Consider the following 20000-nt stretch of genomic DNA (forward strand, 5'->3'; position numbering starts at 1 on the left):
TGATATATCATAATGCATGTAAATGTTTTATTGCAGACAGCCCTTTGTAAAAATAGTTTTACCCATCTAGTTGACCAAGGGAAGCCAGCAGAGGTAATCTTTTTGTATTTCAGCAAAGCTTTCAGTACTGTCTCTAACAGTATCCTTCTGGACAAAATGCTGAGCTTACAGCTAGACAAAAACATAATGTGATGGGTGAACAATTGGCTGACAGGTCAGGCTCAAAGAGTTGTAGTAAGTTTGGTTACATCAGGCTTGAAGCCAGTCACTAGTGTGATCCTACAGGGTTCCATTTAAGGGTCAGTTCTCTTTAATGTTTTCAAAAATGATCTGGACACAACAGCCAAATACTCACAAAGTTTGCAGATGACACTAAATTAGGAGGAGCTGTTGACTCCTTTGAGGATGGAGAGGCCTTGCTTAAAGATCTTGACAAATCAGAGGGTTGGGCAATCACCAACCATATGAAATTTAATAGGCACAAGTGCCAGATTCTGCACCTGGACACAGGCAACTCTGGCTATACATAATGGGTGATGAGAGGCTCAAGAGCAGCCCCATGGAAAGGGATCTAGGGATTCTGGTTGATGGCAAGTTGAATATGAGCCATCACCGTGTCCTGGCAGCCAGAAAGACATCCATACCCTGGGGTGCATCAGGCACAGTACTGCCAGCCAGTTGAGGGAAGTGACTGTCCTGCTCTGTTCTGTGTTGGTGTGGACTCACCTTGAGTACTATGTGCAGTTTGGGGCACCACAGTATAGAAAGGACATAAAACTATTAGAGAGTGTCAAAAGAAGGGCAACAAAGATGGTGAAGAGTCTAGAGGGCAAGACTTATGAGGAGCAGTCGAGGTCCCTTGGTTTGTTCAGCCCAGAGCAGAGCAGGCTGAGGGGAGGCCTCATGGCGGCCTGCAGCTCCCTCACGAGGGGAGCGGAGGGGCAGGCGCTGAGCTCTGCTCTCTGGGGACAACGACAGGACCCAAGGGAACGGCATGGAGCTGGGACAGGGGAGGGTCAGGCTGGGGGTGAGGAAAAGATTCTGCACCAAGAGGGTGGTTGGGCACTGGGACAGGCTCCCCAGGGCAGTGGTCACGACACCAAACCTACAAGAGTTCACCAAGTGTTTGGAGATCAGAGTATGAATTTTGGGTGGTCCTGTGTGGAGTCAAGAGTTGGACTCAGTGATCCTTGTAGGCCCCTTACAACTTGGGATATTCTATGCACTTTTGTTTATAGACTCATACATACACTGATCACAGAATCGTTTGGGTGGAAAGGGACCTTAAAGATCACCTAGTTACGACCCCCCTGACATGGGCAGGAACACCTCCCACTAGATGAGGCTGCTCAAAGCCCCATCCTGACTGGCCTTGGCACTTCCATGGATGGGGCATCCACAACTTCTCTGGGCAACCTATGCCAGTGTCTCACTACCCTCAGAGTAAAGAATTTCTTCCTAACATCCAACCTGAATCTCCCCTTTTAGTTTAAAGCCATTACCTCTTGTCCTATCACTGCATGACAAAGAGTCTCTCTTCAGCTTTCTTGTAGGCCCCCCTTAGGTACTAGTAGGCTGCTATAAGGTTACCCTGGAGCCTTCTCTTCTCTAGACTCAACAACTCCAGTTCTCTCAGCCTTGACGGTAACCAATTGACTTAAAAACTTCTCAGGGACAGATCCAAGGCCACTGAAGTGAATTTTAGCAATTTGAATGGCTTGAAATACGAAGAAAACTGAAGCTGATTGTAAAAATTAATTTTCTCTGGTTTTCTGACCACAGAGGACAATTCTGTGAGTGCAACTGTAAACAACTTGCACAGGCATTTTTGTCACATTCCATTTTTACCAGCTAACTCATTATACTCCCACTTTGTCTGCCCTGCAGTTGGTACAGCTGTCTGTTGAAACAGACACATTTAAAGGAAAACTGTAATATTGTCAACACCACAAGAAGCATATAAAAAGAACTATTATTCTCATTCAAAGGGCCTTCTGAGATGGAGCAGGAACATACCCAAACCTGTATATTCTTTTACAAAGCACAAGTTTTTGTATAGAGGATAATGTTGACATCTGTTTCAATTACACATCTATCTGAAATCCAAGAGCCGTCCTTTTTCCTCAAGTTCTTTTTTTACACATTACAGGAAATCCAGATGTGCGAGGACAAAAATGTCTCATTCCCTTTGTTATTAAAATAATTGAACTCCATTTTACTTTTTCACTTTTCATAAATACATTAGTCTCTGACTTCTATTCAGTCGTTTTTTTTTCCCCCCTCAGGCAGTCTTCTCCTAACTCTATGGCAACATCAGAGTTTCAGAACACACTGGATGCCACAGCGAGTCTGTCCTGCAGTGGAGGCTGACATAGCTAACTATTGTTTCAACAGCACGGGGCATAGCTGAAATGTTTCTTTTGAGGGGTTGCCCACTTGTACCATACAGCTGTGCCAAGAACTGAACCACATTAGTTCAAGGTTAATGAGAGATGCATAATGGGTATCATTGTCCACAAGGTGAAAGAAATTGTTTTTACTTCTTTAAAGAAGATACAGTAGTTGGGCAACACACACTCAGGTATAGGGATTTTCATTTGTTTAGTTTATTCAGCTAAATATTTTGGTTTATTCTACTTATACATTGTTAAAACTAGAGCAGCTCGTAAATAGTTAGCCAAGTTTTAAAAACAAGACGAAACAGAACAGGATGGAATGCCATTCAATTCTCGACTTTATTCCGTTACATTCTCTGGCTTTTTTGTTGTTGTTTTTAAACGGACTGCCTTTGCAGAGCTTAAGGCTCTACATGCACAGAGACCTCCGTAGGATCAAGGCTGATACTAAACAGCAATGCAAATGCCAGATCAAGGGTCAAGGCTGAGGACAAGTTTCTTCTTCACAGAAAGAGTATCAGAAAATAAAATTAATACATAACAACAATTGATGCATTTCTCACATGTCCTTTGCCAAGTAGCTTGAGGCATTGTGCCAGTGTGGGGCACTGCGCCGATGAAAATTATTTCCTGTAACACTACAACTACTACAGTAATGTATCATTAAAACAAGTGAATTGAAAGTCTTATCCAAGGGTGTTTTTTTTTAAAAAAAAAAAAAAAAAAAAAAAAAAAAGCAGGAAAAGTGTGTAACACCCATAATCAATACATTGGATGCCAAATCTGCTCATTGGGTAACAATTTTTTTTTTTAAAAAGTTTAAATCAGAGTCTTAAAAAAGCAGGGAGGTGTGCAATGAGATTGTGTTCAGAGGATAATGTACTATAATGTACTTTGCACTTAGCAAATGCACAGGCAGTTAAATTAAATGCTTATGAAGCTGGGAGTGCCTTACAAGGAAGGCATTTATGAAATGATCTTGAATATGCTCTTGGGCTTGCGTGAGTAAGGTCTTCAAAACTTGTCAGGTACCTTTATAAATAGTTTATAATGACCCAGAGCATATAAAATGTATGCACAATAATAGAAAGCAATCAAGAAAAAAGCAGCAGTAACTTGAGGAATATGGAGAAATAAAGGATTTGCACAAAGGGAAGAATAACAGTTGAGCCTTGTGTGACACCTGCATTCCTGTTGACAGAGCAAAAATGAATATTACTGAACTTGATGCCAAAATTCTAGAGTCAAATCTTTACTACTAACTGAATCTCCTCTCAAGAGAGGACACAGAGGAAGAATACACCATTTCTTTGCTGATTTTCCTCCATACAGAAACACTTCTGCTCTGCACAGTACGGAAGAGGTAGCTCAGATATATTTTGTTTCTGATATTGTTAAAATATATCCTACAGAGAGTGCCTAAACTTCCTTGTGTATTAAACCAATACTGCCAATAAACATGGTATGGGCATCATAGCAGGTAACTTTCAGAAATATAAAACCAGGAAGTTATCAGAACAAGTCAGGTAAGTGAGGACAGCAATAAAAAGCACTGAGCTGTTTTGTCTGGTGAGATGATTAACACAGGATCAGTAACTGTGTATATCTTAGGATCAATAAAAAGCAACAGAAAATCAACATTTGTTTGCACTTCTGTGAGGAAGAAAACATGCTATGGTATGAGTATTTCTGTGAAATAAACATGACCATCAGCTAGTCATGCAAAAATTCATCACAGTCTTGAATACAATGATCTGTGCTGCAAAAACATTATTCAACCCAGACACACCATTTCCAGTTGCAGCATTTCTTTATGTTGCTTGCTGCACCATTCATTGCTTGTGTGTTAATTATAGCTATAGAAGTCAGTGGATCTATAACAATGTAGGCTCTGAAAACAACGGATGGGTTAGTTTACAAAGCATTGGGAAATTGAAAGAAACCTCCAGTGATGTTTTTGTAGGAAAACCTGAAGTAAAAGCTAAAAAATGGAACTACTGTGTCTGAGAGAGATTGATAGAATCTTATTTGTCTCTCTCTGAATTACAGTAGTTTTCACTACTGTAATTGACAATGCCACGCTGTATTTTAGGAGTGTAAACTTAATATGTTCTTTAATCCTCCAAGCTTGTCTGGATTTGTTCTGTGCCAAAATAGCACAACATAATCCCACCTGCAGGCACGCAACCTGACCTGGGAAGAACTTGGTGACTGAATCAGACCAGAACTGCCAAAATTATTTACAGTGATCTGGCTGTATAAAACCAATCTCAGGAACAATCTGACTGTGATCTACTACTGCTGCCACGTATAACTTGTGAGAATCAGAGACATCAGAAAGATCACAGAATCAAAGAATATCCCAAGCTGGAAGGGGCCCACCAAGGATCATTGAGTCCAACTACTGACTCTACACAGGACCATCCAAAATCAAACCCTACGTCTGAGAGCATTGTCCAAATGCTTCTTGAATTTTGTCAGTTTCGGTGCTGTGACCACTTCCCTGGGGAGCCTGTCCCAGTGCCTGACCACCCTCTCAGTGAAGAACCTTTTCCTAACCGCCAGCCTGACTCTCCCCTGTCCCAGCTCCATGCCGTTCCCTTGGGTCCTGTTGCTGTCCCCAGAGAGCAGAGCTCAGCGCCTGCCCCTCCGCTCCCTTCATGAGGGAGCTGCAGGTGCCATGAGGCCACCCCTCAGCCTGCTCTGCTCTGAGCTGAACAAACCGAGGGACCTCAGCTGCTCCTTGTACATCTTGCCCTCTAGACTCTTCACCATCTTTGTTGCCCTCCTTTGGATGCTAACAGTTTTATATCCTTTTCTTTGGTGCCCTAAACTGCATGCAGTTCTCAAGGTGAGATCACACCAGTGCAGAGCAGAGTAAGAATTCATCACAGAAGTCTATGTCAGTAACTCCAGGTGTCCCAGAGGCTACCCCACAATCAAGGTAATTGGAAGTCCATCCACAAGAACCTATTTCAAAACCATTTCAAAACCACCATTTCAAAATCTTTTCTTCCTCATAACATCCAAACCAAGAACAAAACAAGGATAAAAGAAAAATGAAAGGAAAACATAGAAGCAAAATATATGATTCTAGCATTTACTTCGATGAAGCAAGTCACCCAGAAATCACAGATAAAAACAGGAAATTAGGACACTCGCTCTCCCTGCAAACCCATGACAATGACTCACAGAATCAATTGTTCCAAACAGACAATTGTTGGGAGAAAACAGGATCATCAATGAAAAAAAAAAAAAGGCAGCAACAAAGCACACACAGAAGGAGGCTGTGATCTCATCACAAATTCCAGCCTGAAAGAATTTCATGGCTGTAAACATCATGGCACTCAGTATAATTGTACCGTAGGTTGAAGGAGAGGCTTTAATCGCTCACATTTCATCAACTCTTAAACTTTAGGCGCTGAGACATTCTTTTGGTGGAGCGCTGCAATTTTAACAGAATGGAAGGCTTCATGCTTTTTGGAAAACGCGGTTGTAAATATGAGTTTGAATCCTTAACATTCTTCTGTCCTTCCAGAAAAGCTGACGTTTGCACGATTATTCATTTGAAAATGTTCTTACACAAAGCACATTTCTGTAGACCACTGAGAAACAAAAGTGATCCGAAATATGCTAAGAAATCCTCAGAAAGTAGAAGTCACATCTAACTATGCAGAGGCAGTCTCTTTGCATCAAAACCTTCTTCTGGAATTAATGGGCAATTCCTACAGGCTGCTTTTGTTGCTGCTTTCTTTTCCTTTCGATCTCATTTTGAAGCAAACCTCTTCCCCCAAGTACCCTATAAGCACTTTATGTAGAAACATGGGGGGAAGAAGAAGCATACCTTGATCTAATCAAACATCAGCAAAAAACATTGCGGTAGAATTTCAGGCTGTAGGGGGTGGGATTTAACACAATAAATGAAACCACAGTTTACAAAACGCTTCCTAAATCTTCACGTTTCTTAAAGAGATTTTAATGTTTGAATTTTACCACTTATACATTGCAGCATAGCATGTGAATAATAATTAATATCAAAAGCACTTACCTCTATGGAATGCGTCACAGTGCTGATTATAAAAATTTGTCCACCACATGCAGCCCAAATGGTATCTTCCATCACAAGCAGACTTCTGACAGGCAGAACCCCCAGCTTAACTGTCTTCTGAGCTTCAGTGTTCCACATCCCATCTTTAAGAAAAAAGAATAAAAAGGACTGTACAACATATTGCAATCATTATTATAAAATACTTTTGGAAACGCTGTTTTAGTTTATTGATAATGACCAAACAGCACCCTCAAAAGGAGCTGCAAACTAATCCAGAAGCTTTAACATGAAAAATTGTAAATACACGAAGAATTGGAACAGTGATACCATAGAGCCTACTATGCAAAACTTTGCAAAGCTGCACTCTGTTTTGCACCTGTTTAATTTTAACTTCGAAGGTAAGTTTGTAAGAATAATCCCCTTACCTTAATGTTTTAAGAGGAAAAAACAACGCTTGTGTATTTGTTAAATGAACAAATTTCATCTGGATTAATTGATAAACATGGAACCAAACCTCACATTGCTCGTATAAACACTTTTCTTTCCAGAAGAAGTACAGTCAGAAAGCCACAACTGACACAGTTTTCTCCCACTCAGAAGGAGCTCACAAGTGAACTGTTTCAGCTGAAACCAAATTCCAACTAGGACAGATTCTTATTTCAAGAAGTTAGGTTTTTGTGGTAGGTTTTAATGAGTTCCAATAACTCTCTAGCAACATATTGATGGGGAATGGATTTTCTGTTACCAGATGCTTTGTGTAAGACGGTGTTTTTTCATTTGGATGTTTTTTGTTGATGGTGGTTGTTGTTTTTAATTAAAACTGAATTCTGTGCTGTATCTTCACTTTTATTGTTATTCCCCTATTCTGGTTTTGGCAGGGATAGACATGTTTTTAAATTGTTTTTATTTTTTATTATATCATTATGTATTTTTATTATCATTTTATTATTATTTTTATTTTTCATATCATTTTTATTCATTATTATTTTATTTATTATTACTATTTATTATTTATTATTATTTATATTTATTATTTTATATTATTTTATTATTATATGTTATATTATTTTTATTATTTTTAATTATATTTTTTATTATATTGTCCTCATCTCAACACTGCATTTTTCAGTTTTCTCCCCCACCCCACTGTGGGCTGGAGGGAGTGAACAAACAGCTGCATGGTGTTCAGCTGTCTGCTGGGTTAAACCACAACATCCCCAGCTATAACCCACAGTGTTTTCTGTGGACCACATTTAGCAGATCCAAATTACAATACGCAGTACATGTTGCAGCATCGTTTTTTCAGAGACCTTTTAATAAAAGCTGCATGCCACCGCTTACTGCTGTGGTCACTTACACTTGACATATCTTCAAAACGAGGATTAGCAGATCATTTGTCTAAAAAATGTAACAGCTAGCTATACTGTTGAAGTATTTGTAGCTGTCTTTTATCCATACATTTTGACCTTACCATTTTAATACTTCTATGAGTTTATGTCTATTGTAAGAACTCACTGAACATTCTCGAATACGACCTTTCTGTCCATTACTTAGTATTACTATCACAATCTGATAATGTATCTGCTTTAACGTTGAGATAAAATGCATCCAAAAGGCCCCATTTCTTCATTTGAAAGCCTTCTTCCTGCATAAGCTGCAAAAATGTTGTTTCCTTTACTTACACTGGTTTCAACTCAGTAGCCACTTGAATTTTGATTTATGAGACCAAGGTAAGCACATCTTTAGTCAAGCACTTGAGCACTTTTTTTTTTTTTTTTTCCTCCTGTAATGAGTCCACCTTTCATTATCTGCTTAGGCATTATCTGCTTGTACAATAACAACAGCAACAATGATAAGCCTCTGCTTTTGGAGTGCTTCTAATTGCTTCTGCCATCTGCATTATGCAGTCTTCACTGAGTCATTCCCAGGATGTGGCTCTGCTCTGAAAGCATCTTTGCAAAAATGGCATTTAGTTTCAGACTGTCAAAATCGTTTTCATGATTTCAGCTTGCAAGTAAGAATGTTTCCACTTATTAGCCTGCACACTCTCCCAGCAATGCAAAGTCACTGTGCTCTTCGTGACTCATGTGTACCATTAGCAATAAAGAAACTTCTGGAAAAGTTTGCATTTGCTAGCAACCACACAATCCTCAAATTAAATTCTTACCTGGAGGCTGCCCATACCCTGTGGATGCTCTAACCACTATGTGCAGTTCAGTGCACACAGAACTTCACAGAAAAGAGCTGTACGTGTGTGCATATCCTGGCTTTCATTGCCTGTTACACTGACTGCAGAAGCTGTAACAGCATCTAGTACATAGCACCCTCAGCTTTCCTTTTTGGGGATAAACCCAGCATAATTCTACTACTGTCTCTTCTGAAGGATATGCCAAACAACAAGTTATCTTTTTATTTTTTTTCCCCTGTAGTTATATGGCCCACACTGAACAATTAATGTACAGACAAAACTGCTCAATGAACTCAATAGCTCTTTTTCTTAAACACTTTCAATCTATACATTAATCTATATCTAACACATAGTTGACTCTAAAGGGACAAACGAGTGGGGATTTTCAGCATCTCAACTGTGGACTCTGGGATTTAAATTTTGTTTAAATTCCTTTTCAAACATTTTTATTTCGTTGAGGATCGTGAGCATCCTCAAGTTCTGTGCAACTCCTCAGGTGGCTTAGCATTAAGCCACCTCATTAATTTTGATCAAGTCTCATTTAAAATCATCATCTAGCATTTGTAGCAGTTTTTGAATAAAAATGAAAATCAGTGCTGCTGTCACATGGATGTCAACTCTGAAAGAAAAAAACCAACATACTACAGGGTAAGGAGGTGGAGTTCAGTGTCACTGACAAATAGCAATGTTATGAATATTTGATTTAACAATTATGAGTATCAAAACCCACTTCTCAAAAACATTTTCTGTTGGTACTTTTAGCAAAACACTTTATCAACCCAGTTACTTTTAAGATTTCAGGGGACTGGAAAAAGGTGAAACAGAGACCTGATGTCTTTTGTGTTTCCATGACTTTATGCAAAGAAACAGCAATCCAACTTGACATCACCCCAGGAAAAATCTGGAGCTCAGTATCACCCTACAAAGATAACCTAAATATGAGATAAAGCTATTCTGCAGTACTTTTTTATTTCTTTTTGCAATCATTGTCCTCCAGATCAGCCAATGTCTGAGACAGAAAAGGTTTAAAAAAAAAAAAAAAAAAAAAAAGAGGGCAAGTGGGAAGACTCTAGCCTGGTAATGAGGACAGGATTTAAATGATGGGTAAGCTGTATTCTTTTCCCTGCCTCAATGAACGCTTAATTAATTATACAAAGTGGGATGACACCAGGAGGAGAAATTAAGCATTGCTTCTTTCTCCTTATTTTGTGACGGCTGTTGAAATCTCTTGAGAGTTGGAACCATGGGTACAAATCCTCTCAAGCAAGGCAAGGGATTAAGCTTGGTAATCCAACACACTTCTGTGAATGCTTTAACCGCAGACTCCTGGCTAAAAGCAAGGTCAGGGCTTCATTCTGCTGACCAAGATTATTCGCACTGCTATTCCCCACCCAACCCCCAACCAAATTACTTAACAGGTCTGAATCTAGTTCACAAATAGATTCAAGACCATCAAAATCACAGTTTTGAGAACACATACTGCTCTCTCTGCCTGTCCTTCCAGATCTCACCAGGTCCTGTTCGATACAGCCTGCACAGATTTCATGTTTGATGTCCGCTTTTTCATGTTATCTGTCTGATCCAAAGTTCATTGCTTCTAAAATCTAAGTGAAATACTATCTCCACCTGTGTAAATGGATGCAAATTCAAGACACAGTTATGTAAGCATGCTCAGTAAGTGGCACTATCTATTCAAAACTATGCACGGCCCTTGCAAAAGAAATGGAGAGGCTTCATTTGAAGTTATAAATACTTGGTTAGGTACTCAATTAATATATTGGTTTCCTTGTAAGGAAAAGAAGAAAAAAAAAGGTGGGAAAGTAGTAGCTGAAGTAAAACTTTTGTTGGTAAAAAGTCAAGGCATACACCAGGACAAAGCCAGACCAAGGAGCCCAGTGTGACTTCTTGCAAATTGTTTCATGAAAAGCAGGAACTGATCAAAAGAAAAATAAGCAATGGAGATGTATATAATGCAGCTCACAGAGACCTGGCTGGAGAATGCCCTTCAGAGTGTCCACAGAAATGTGGCTTAAAATTCTGTTCTGTCAATGAACAGAATTTGTTCTTGTCTCTGTTCTCTAAATAATCATTGTTTTAATTTTAAGATTTCCTGGTCATCCTTATCTTTAGACTGCTAAAAAGCTACAGACAATAAATTCTTCTTTAACCTACAAGGTAAGCATATAGTTACTACATGAGATACAATATGCAGTACAATTATCCCATAACCAGAGGCTGGTCTGCATGTAGAAAAATCAGTTGTTGCACTCTGAGCAAATACAAGATCGGAGCCTGACACCTGTGGAAACAGGAAGGGGAAACAGTGGGAGAAGAGAGAGGAGTTTTCCTTCTGCTCTGTGAGAAAAGTCTGAAAGTATTAACAATACATAAAGATGAGCATATTTGCAAGTTTTAGTGGACTCGGAGGTTAAACCGAGCACATCAAAGCAGGCATCGACTATTATTACAGATATATCAAATAGCTAGTACATGAGACATGACAGCCTTCACAGACATCACTTGAATAGGAGTCATCAGTATGGACTGCAGGCAAGGTATTCATTTGCAAGAATGAGATGTGTCTACAAAACCTGAATACAGGGTCAAATACATAATTTAGTATAGGGACTTCTAGAAATAAGATGTTATAACTTCTGATATTTGTATCTTTTATTAATATTTAAAACATGAGAACAGTTTTTAAGCACTGTTGTATCCACACACCAATATATTTTATGCCACTGTTTATAATACACTTTGTAAACTATATTTTTCCAACAGTTATGTGCCATAGTTTACATCCCAAAGTTGAACAGTATCTTGCAATGCTCATATCAGGCTGCTTAGCTGCATCAGAGTAAGATATCTTACGCTCAGAAAATGTTTCTAAGCCCTTTATGTAAAAGGACATTGTTTCTATTAGTGTGTTTTGCTATGTCTCCTGATTTTTATGTTTTATAAAACCAGTTATCCTGCAACTCATTCAAATTTAATCAAGTAGGGAAGAAAAGTTTTAAAACAAATTTCATTTTATAAGACTGAGTAGTGGCTATTTTATGATTCTGTGGTTTGTTTCCACAAAACCCAATGCATTGATATTACCTTTATAGATGATTATAAAAATAAGTTCATTATTCATTTTTAAAACATTTTATTTTTAATACCTTTATAATTTGTGAGTGTTCTCAAGTCTTGATCTAACCTGATAAATACAATTTACTTCCTCAGAAAGTCTTTTCAGAGGTTGTAGTAGTTTTCCCTTCCTTTCTGCTTTCAGCAGAGCTGAACTAAACCCGCTTTTTTGTTGGTAACTTCCTCTCTTGCTTAGCAGCACTATTGATGATTTCGACAGAGCTGCCAACACAGCCCTGGGAACAGTGCTTGTTGGTTAATTTGTGCAGTGGAGCACAAACATTTTTCCATCACATGGTACACAAACCAACACAGTTGAGGAGTAAGATAGTAGCTACAGAACTAAAAAGTTCAGCACATTTCTAATCACATGGAAATAAGCCGAAGGACCCAGGTCTGCTCTTCTAAAAACAGGCGTAAATAGGAGTGTCCTGTGCTGCACATGCATATAGTTGATTTTTCATATATATGCAAAAATGTTATATAGCTGACAGAGCCCTACCTAAAATTACAGACAGAGGTGGCACTGGAAGCCCCAGCATGTGATATCCAAATAAGACTGATAGCAATGTCAACACATTTCTGGTAGCAAGTATTTGGAAATATTGCTAACAGTGATAACACAGTCAAGATAACAGTATTTATTTCTTTTTCAGTATCACTGCTTTTCCCTAACAGCTTGGTACCATTCATTACTTTTCATAGCAATACCTCTCATCCCTTTCTACCTCAAGTGTTGATCGTATACCAGAACCACACTCTTCAGACACACTGCAACTGTGCTTAGATACTTGTCCTTCAGACCCAAGCTCTGAGGTTTGATATCAACCCTTTACATTCCACATATTCCCCCTTTCCTGGATTTGCCAAAGTACATATGCCTTGATCAGCTTGGCAAGACATCCACCTTGCTAATGAAATAACCTGCTCTCCCTTAACTTTTTGATCTATTTCCCCCTACTCTTATATTTTGTCTTAATTTTGTTCCTTTTCCTTGATATTAATCCTCTGAAAATAACTAATCCATGTCCTGAGGCCTCTTCAGACAGGTAAGTCATCAAACTCTTGACTAACTTCAGAGCTGCCAACATTTTTCCTGGTGAAGTCTTCGTAAAGAATGCAAAACTCTGCCCCGTTCATGGCCAGAACTGCCCCAGTTCTTGTTTACACAGCACATTAACATTCTATTGCAATACTCAAACCTGAGCTTTCTGTTATTCCTTAAACCTCAGGGCCAGAAACTAGCAGCATACATCTACACAGGATCTAAAAAAACAAACCAAAACAAACAAACAACAACAATAACAACAACAAAAACACTGGCAAACACTGCTTTCATTAAAATATATGAGGCTTCCACTTCTAGATGTGTGGGTCATTTCTGGCTATGGCAAAAGATTCAAATCAGCATCTTCTGGATTCCAGGAGAGACCTCCAGCCACCTGGGTGAGCTCCACTCAAAATGGAAATGGCAGCAGACCCAGTCTCTTCTTTGTGTTAAAACTGAGCCACTTTTCAAAAAAAGGTGAGAGGGCAACAGAACAAATGAAGTTTAATACAGTTCATGTACTAAATCATCATTGGATAAAACAGAGATCTCTCCACTTGAGAGCTTAGTGTCTTAGCCATTAGGATACAATATGAAAGACTACATGTCCTCTTTCTCCTATCCTGTTTAAAGAGAAGAGGAATGATTCATCCTCAGCTTAAAAAAATAATTATAGATGCAAGCTCTCCACTGTGAATCACAAATGGAGATTGGCACTTCTCTAGCTCTGCAGCACCTGGAAGGAGGATGACATTAAGAAATGCCTTGCTTCAATTCTTTATTAGCTTGCTTGGATATTACTCAAAGAATCACAGAATGGTTGAGGTTGGCAGGGACCACTGGAGGCATCTGGTCCAACCCCTGCTCAAGCAGGGCCACCCAGAGCAGGGTGCCTAGGCCCATGTCCTGGCAGCTTTTGAAGATCTCCAACAAGGAGACTCCACAGCCCCTCTGGGCAACCTTGTGTTCAGTCACGCACACGGTAAAAATGTGTTTCCTGATGTTCAGATATTTATCTGTGCCTGCTGACTCTTCTGCTATTCCTGAGCACTGCTGGCTCCATCCTCTTTGCATGCTCCCTTCAGGTATTTATGTAAATTGATTAGATCCCCCCTGAACCTTCTGTTCTCCAGGTTGAAGAGTCCCAGCTCTCTCAGCCTCTCCTCATAGCAGAGAGGCTCCAATCCCTTCATCATCTTCATGGCTCTCTGCTGGACTCTCTCCAGTAAGTTCATGTCTCTCTTGTACTGGAGAGCCCAGAACCAGATGCAGTACTCCAGGTGTGGCCTCACCAGTGCTGAGCAGAGCAGAAGGACCTCTGAGCATGCAGAGTGCTGTGAACTTCATTTTCGGGCTGAATATGCAAGGGCTCGCTGCAGGAACTGCAAGTGAGAGGCTACAGATTGCAATTGCATGCTCAGAAGTCAGGCACTGTAATCAGAGCAGCAAGTCTTTTTAGTGTATCTGTTCTCTCATCTGAACCAAACCCTTTCTGAAATTACTAATATATTAACTGTTCTAGTCTTTGCCACAATCATACTGAGATTTTATTTCCTTTTCCTGTTTCTATCCATTCTCTTTATAGACTTCATGGGAAGGAAACGTGCATAAGTGTCCTGAAGAAAGGAAGTACCTGGAACTGACTCCAGTACACCAGGGACAATACACCTACCTTTTATAAAGATTGTGATTTCCTTTTCCTAAGATACTTTTGTGAATGGAAGTCAAACATATGCTGACCTTTTTTGCTATTACGTCACTCAGAAAACACATCTGTTGGTCTGTCTGCAATCAGCACAAAGAGGTTTTTGTTACATTTCTTACACAGACATTGCAACATACTTTTTCCTTAACCTCATCTAAAAGTGTTTTGCCTGGAAATATTCCTAATAATTTGGTCTGGGGCAAACACTGAATACACAATATTTCAGAACGATAACTGTGCAAACTTCCTAGCACTGTATACAAGTTCTCAACATGCAAAGTGTCAGATGAACACTACAATCCACATCACTACCATTCCCATATAAACATTTAACGTGCTAGCTGTTTTATGGTTTCTCAAACTAGCTTTCTTACTCACAAAACAAAACAAAACAAAACAAAACAAAACCCACGTGCCTAGGTGTAATTATTAAGGCTTCTATTTCTAGGATTAATATTAGTTCACCTACCTCCTAGCTCTTCTGTGACATTTTCTCAGATGACCATGCCAGCTCACATTTTGGAACTGAGTAGATTTTAAGATAACAGTGCCCCATTGCCTTTAATTTATTTTCAAATACATTCAGGTTCAAATACTTTTTAATCCAAAAGTGAAAACCCACCAACACAGAGGTGTCTGAGTAAACATGACTGCCCTCCATGGAGGAGGAAGTTACACCGTGAACCTCCAACTCTCCCATTACCATGCCATGTGGTCCTCAGCTCTTTACTTCCCATTTTAAATTACTCCATGAGAAGACTTCTCTGCAGCCAGAGCATTGCAGATGCTGTCAAATGGACAGAGTTTTCTTGAGAAGAAAGTCAGAGTAGAGTACTTGCTATTTCTAAACAAGCTGTATGCTTTTATGTATTAAGCCATCTGAAAACAATAGGAGCAATTATACTTATTTGGGTGATGAATACCAAATGACAGAAGTCTACATAAGACTACATATGTACATATGACTACATATGTACAGGCATTGAGCTTCAGTGACTGAACTGATCCACAAAACACTACCTATAACGGAAGAAACAAGGATCATAATTCTAATAGAAACAGGCAGATAGATTTTTCACCCTGGAAGATTACTTACTCCTTCTTATTCATGAAGTACCACAATAGGCTGCACAACTATTTTACCTGTGCATCCCAAAACATTTGTCTTTGAATGCAGGCTTCTAATCAGGATGTCTGGTAATGCAGTTGGTTATATTTCACTTTCACTTTTAATTTTTGCCTTAATCTCCTCTATGCTGACAGACCAAAAAAAAAGAGTTGGTTCCTATATGGTTGGAAGGTAACCCCCTCTGCAGAAGAGAAGGCGACACGGACGAATTACACAAAGCTCTTATTAGGCTGCACTCTCTGTCCCTTCTATTTCCCTGCTCAGATTCCTTTGTTTGGTAAAATAGGTCAGTGCTCATAAAAACACCCCTTCAGGGCTGAAGGATCACATGACAGCAGCAGTGAGCTATAAGGAATCCAAATGCTAATGTGGGGGCAGCTGATTTGCACTACTTTCACAAGGCATGGAGAACTGAAATAACAAACATAGACCAAACTGCAAAGGAAGGCACCACAGGATGAGTCAGGAAAAAAAAATAAAAATAAAAAAAACACATTTCCCATTTGAGCTTCAGCTATCCTGAAAGAGAACGTAACAAGCTCCTTGAATACTCAGCTGCACAAAACCGGTGTCTTAGAGGAAGGGGACACTATGATCCTGGTCAATCCTCCAGCTCACAATTCTGTCTGATTAACAGCTCTGCCCCATTCTTAACTCGCTCTGTAGATATGCAACCCATGCATCCTTTCTTACCTATACTGCTAAGGATGCCACTCTTGTTTTTCAATGGTCTTTTTCAGAAGAAGTTGAGAGACAGCAATCTTAAACACACCCATCACATTCAGAGAAGATGGCAGTTGCACTTTCTACCCCACACAGGCACATACAGAAATTGAAGCGTCAAAAAATGATGCTGTGAGACTAGGGTCAAGGCTTCTCTGCCTCTGAAACAAGGAGAAATTTGCTATTCAGTGGGGAAAAGAAAAAAAAAAAAGGGGGCACTGAAATGTAATGTCTGGCTTCAGATAAGAGAAGACAGCTCAAGAAGGAAGGAGGAAACCCACTGAGTTGAAGATGGCACTTGGTGAAAGAAAATCTCTTTCCCAACACTTTGAGATTCTTTGCTGCTTGAAAAGGTATTTCCCAAACTCTTTGTATTATCTAACACTGGACAATACAGGTGGCATATCATTTCTTCCACAAATTTAAGACACTGAAGTTGGCTCTGCAGTTAGAGGCTGGCAGGATTCAGTAGTTAAGGTGTAGTGCCACTCAAACACAGCTGTACTGTTCACAGCACCTGTCATATTAGAGAAGCACAGCAACAACACTTATGCACCTCAAGATAACAAGGTATATTAGGTAGTAGTGCCAGCTCTGCACTTCGCAAGGTTAGGTGTGTCTCTGCTAACATCTCACTTAGAGCTATTTAAAAACTCAGGTGTCGCTGCTCCCCACTGCTTTTTGAGCTGAACTAACTGTACGTGTATGTGGTACTGCAGGAAAGTTCATGAAAAATTCTCAAAGTGCACAGACTTCCACCCAAGCCAGCTCTGAAGAAGTCAGTTCTAGTTCAGAAGTGGTACCTGGGATTCTCCTTTACTCAGATTATTTTGAACAATTATTTAGCTAGATAGAGCACAAACGGCCAAAATGGCAATGAAAAATGAGTCCTACTGTGAAATATATGAGATGCACAAAGAGGAATCACTTTCATCTGAAAAATAAAAGCTGACTCATTATTTCAAATGAGATATACAGAAATATTTACCATTAGGAAATTTTTGTCTTTCATAAACATAACAGTTCATAACAATTGATTTTTCAGGAGTGAAGAAGTGTTGAAGTCGATATTGAGAAGTAGAATGGAATTAGCATACTGCTATGTAAAATACAGCAAACAATGTTATCAAATATAGGGAGTCATGACACTGAATACCTAAGGTTTTAAGCTGGAGCACTGATCAGTTTTCATATGTATTTTATGGTACCAAATAAAAAGAACAGTATCAAATTACCAAGTATTCTTCAAAGTAATAAATGAAAATATGATATATTTTTTTTCATATATATTTTTCCCCTGTAACTGCAGTAACCTTACTTCAGCATTTCTACATGGAGAAACAATATGGTAGTGGAAAACTGCTTGTGCCAAAATATACTGACATGCAAGTTCCTCAGGATGTTATCAAATCATATCACTACATTACCTTCTGCTTTTGTGTAGATTGCAATGTTTCCATTTACCAAGCCAGCAAACAAGTATTGCGACATATACGTTAAGCTCATAACAGTTGATTTTTCAGGAGTGAAGAAGTGTTGAAGTCGAATTTTCTTTGAACCTTGGCAACTTTTGTAAACAGAAATGCTACAAAGAGAAACAAGAAAAAATAAAACTACAAAATTGTATTTTATTTAGATCTTAATATAATATGCATGAAAGAGTATGTAACAAAATACCAGGGGAAAAATTTACAATACCTAAAAATTAGGTTGCAACATTACAAAAATAGTATTTATATTGTTCAGACATGATGTATGATTAATAAAATTTCATCAAAATATAGGTATTATTTTCATCAAATACAGGTATTATTTTCATTTTATATAGTACAAAGTATATTTCAAAATCATGTGGAGCGTATTTTTTCTTGATTTAGGTGGAAATGATGAGTTGATGTCATTGGGTATTCATGAATACATTATTAAAAAGAAAACGTGTTCTAGAAAGCATCTCACACATTTTTGCTAGAGTAGTAAAGCTAATCATATATAGTATACTGAAAATGAGAATCACCTTCCTTCTTCCATGCCAAGGCAAATAGTAGGCACATTAGAAGCTTTTGCAGGAACATTTTCAGAATCTAAAGACATATTTCGTTCTTTTAGTTTCTCCTCCTCTGGTATGTAGACCATGCAAAGAATCCGTGATTCCACATTGAAGCACTCAATAACCTTAGGGCCAGAGCTCTGAAATGAGACTATTGCAATCTGGCCCATCTGATTAGTACAACTACCAATCTGAATTGGGAGAAAAAAAAATAAAATAAAAGATGAAGTCTGATGCCTGACTCCAGCAAGACCAGCATTAACAAGAAAGAATACTGGAAAGTAAAAGAGTGCGTCTCTAGTTGAACAAGAAAATAATTCAGCACAAACATGTTTTTAAAGATTACGTAAGAACACAAAATTCCCTCATATACTTACAAAAACACTTTTTTCTTTGAAGACAAATATTATGACCTGGGATGTTTAACTCATATGCATACGTACATACTGAAAATAATGCAATTACAGAAACTAATTGGTATATTTTAGGGAGCTGGGAAGCGTGGAAAACTAAATTATCTGCCTGGGCAGCAATACACATTTATATAGTATACTTAATTTATAACATTTAAAAATACTATAAAAATGTTATATATTATGTTTAATTTATAACATTTTAAAATGTTGTGAACATTTTTATGTTTATACGAAATGAAAAAAACATGGCAAACGAGAAGAAAGAACATTACATTGTAGTAAAAAGGCTTTATTGGCAGGTATTTGTGATGACTGTTTACGAAGACCGAAGACAAAAAGAAATTACACAGGTCATCCTGAAAACGACCGCATACAAAAACTTTTAACTCTCAAAGGTTCCAGAATATTGCCCCTAAAAAATTTCAGTATTGTATTAAAAAGAAAATCTACTGAAATTGTTTTAAAAACAAGTTTTGGCAAATGTCACTTTGTCTGCTGGAATATCAGCATATTTGGGGTTGCAATAAAATAAGTCAGAATAAAGCTATTTCCTATGTACAAACTTAAACAGATTATTTATGGATAAAACATTTTTAAAATACTGAAACAGACAAAAGGACAGTGTGAGCTCATATGGGTTTAAGTAGCCCTCATTAGAAATTAGCACATAACTCATGTCTAACTGTGCTCAGCGCTTTGGAATTCATTCTGTGCCACGCTAACAAATCACATACACATAAATGAAACCCTGCAGAGTACAGTGAGATCATGTGGACAAAATTACTATGTATCCTTTACAGAATTCCATCGTAACATGATGGTAACAATAATAATAATTTCAGATCCATATGCTACTAAGAGTCACAATGAACAATTCAAGAAAGAGGAGACAAACCCCTTTGTAAGACTAAGCTTACCCAAAGAAAACCATGTTCCATGGAACAGGAATCTGACTCATTTTCTCCAGAGAGGTATGGTTCAGGATTATAAGCAGCACATTCGATCTTCAAACAAAGAAAAAAGAACAGTTAACACATTAAAAAAAAATAAAAATGCTTGATTCTAGTTAATTTAGTGTGTAATTAACTAAAGCATTTAAGGATATCACAATGACAGAAGAGAAGGCAAGAAGTCAGTCTGGCTCAACCAGCTTCCAGTGGGCAGGGTC

General features: G+C 38.4%; 1 protein-coding gene across 6 annotated transcripts in view; it reads right to left on the bottom strand.

Annotated features, from left to right (window-relative positions):
• Window positions 1–20000, bottom strand: part of ARHGEF10 (Rho guanine nucleotide exchange factor 10) — a 118853-nt gene that overhangs the window by 13832 nt on the left and 85021 nt on the right. For all 6 annotated transcript variants that reach the window (XM_032183911.1, XM_032183914.1, XM_032183912.1 and 3 more), the window contains 4 exons: window positions 19750–19836; window positions 18384–18607; window positions 17797–17954; window positions 6445–6587 (listed from right to left, as the gene is read on the bottom strand). In XM_032183911.1, the coding sequence (XP_032039802.1) occupies window positions 6445–6587; window positions 17797–17954; window positions 18384–18607; window positions 19750–19836 (612 nt within the window). The remainder of the gene's footprint in view (window positions 1–6444; window positions 6588–17796; window positions 17955–18383; window positions 18608–19749; window positions 19837–20000) is intronic.

This window comes from Aythya fuligula, chromosome 3 (assembly GCF_009819795.1).
Source record: "Aythya fuligula isolate bAytFul2 chromosome 3, bAytFul2.pri, whole genome shotgun sequence".
Taxonomy (NCBI): domain Eukaryota; kingdom Metazoa; phylum Chordata; class Aves; order Anseriformes; family Anatidae; genus Aythya; species Aythya fuligula.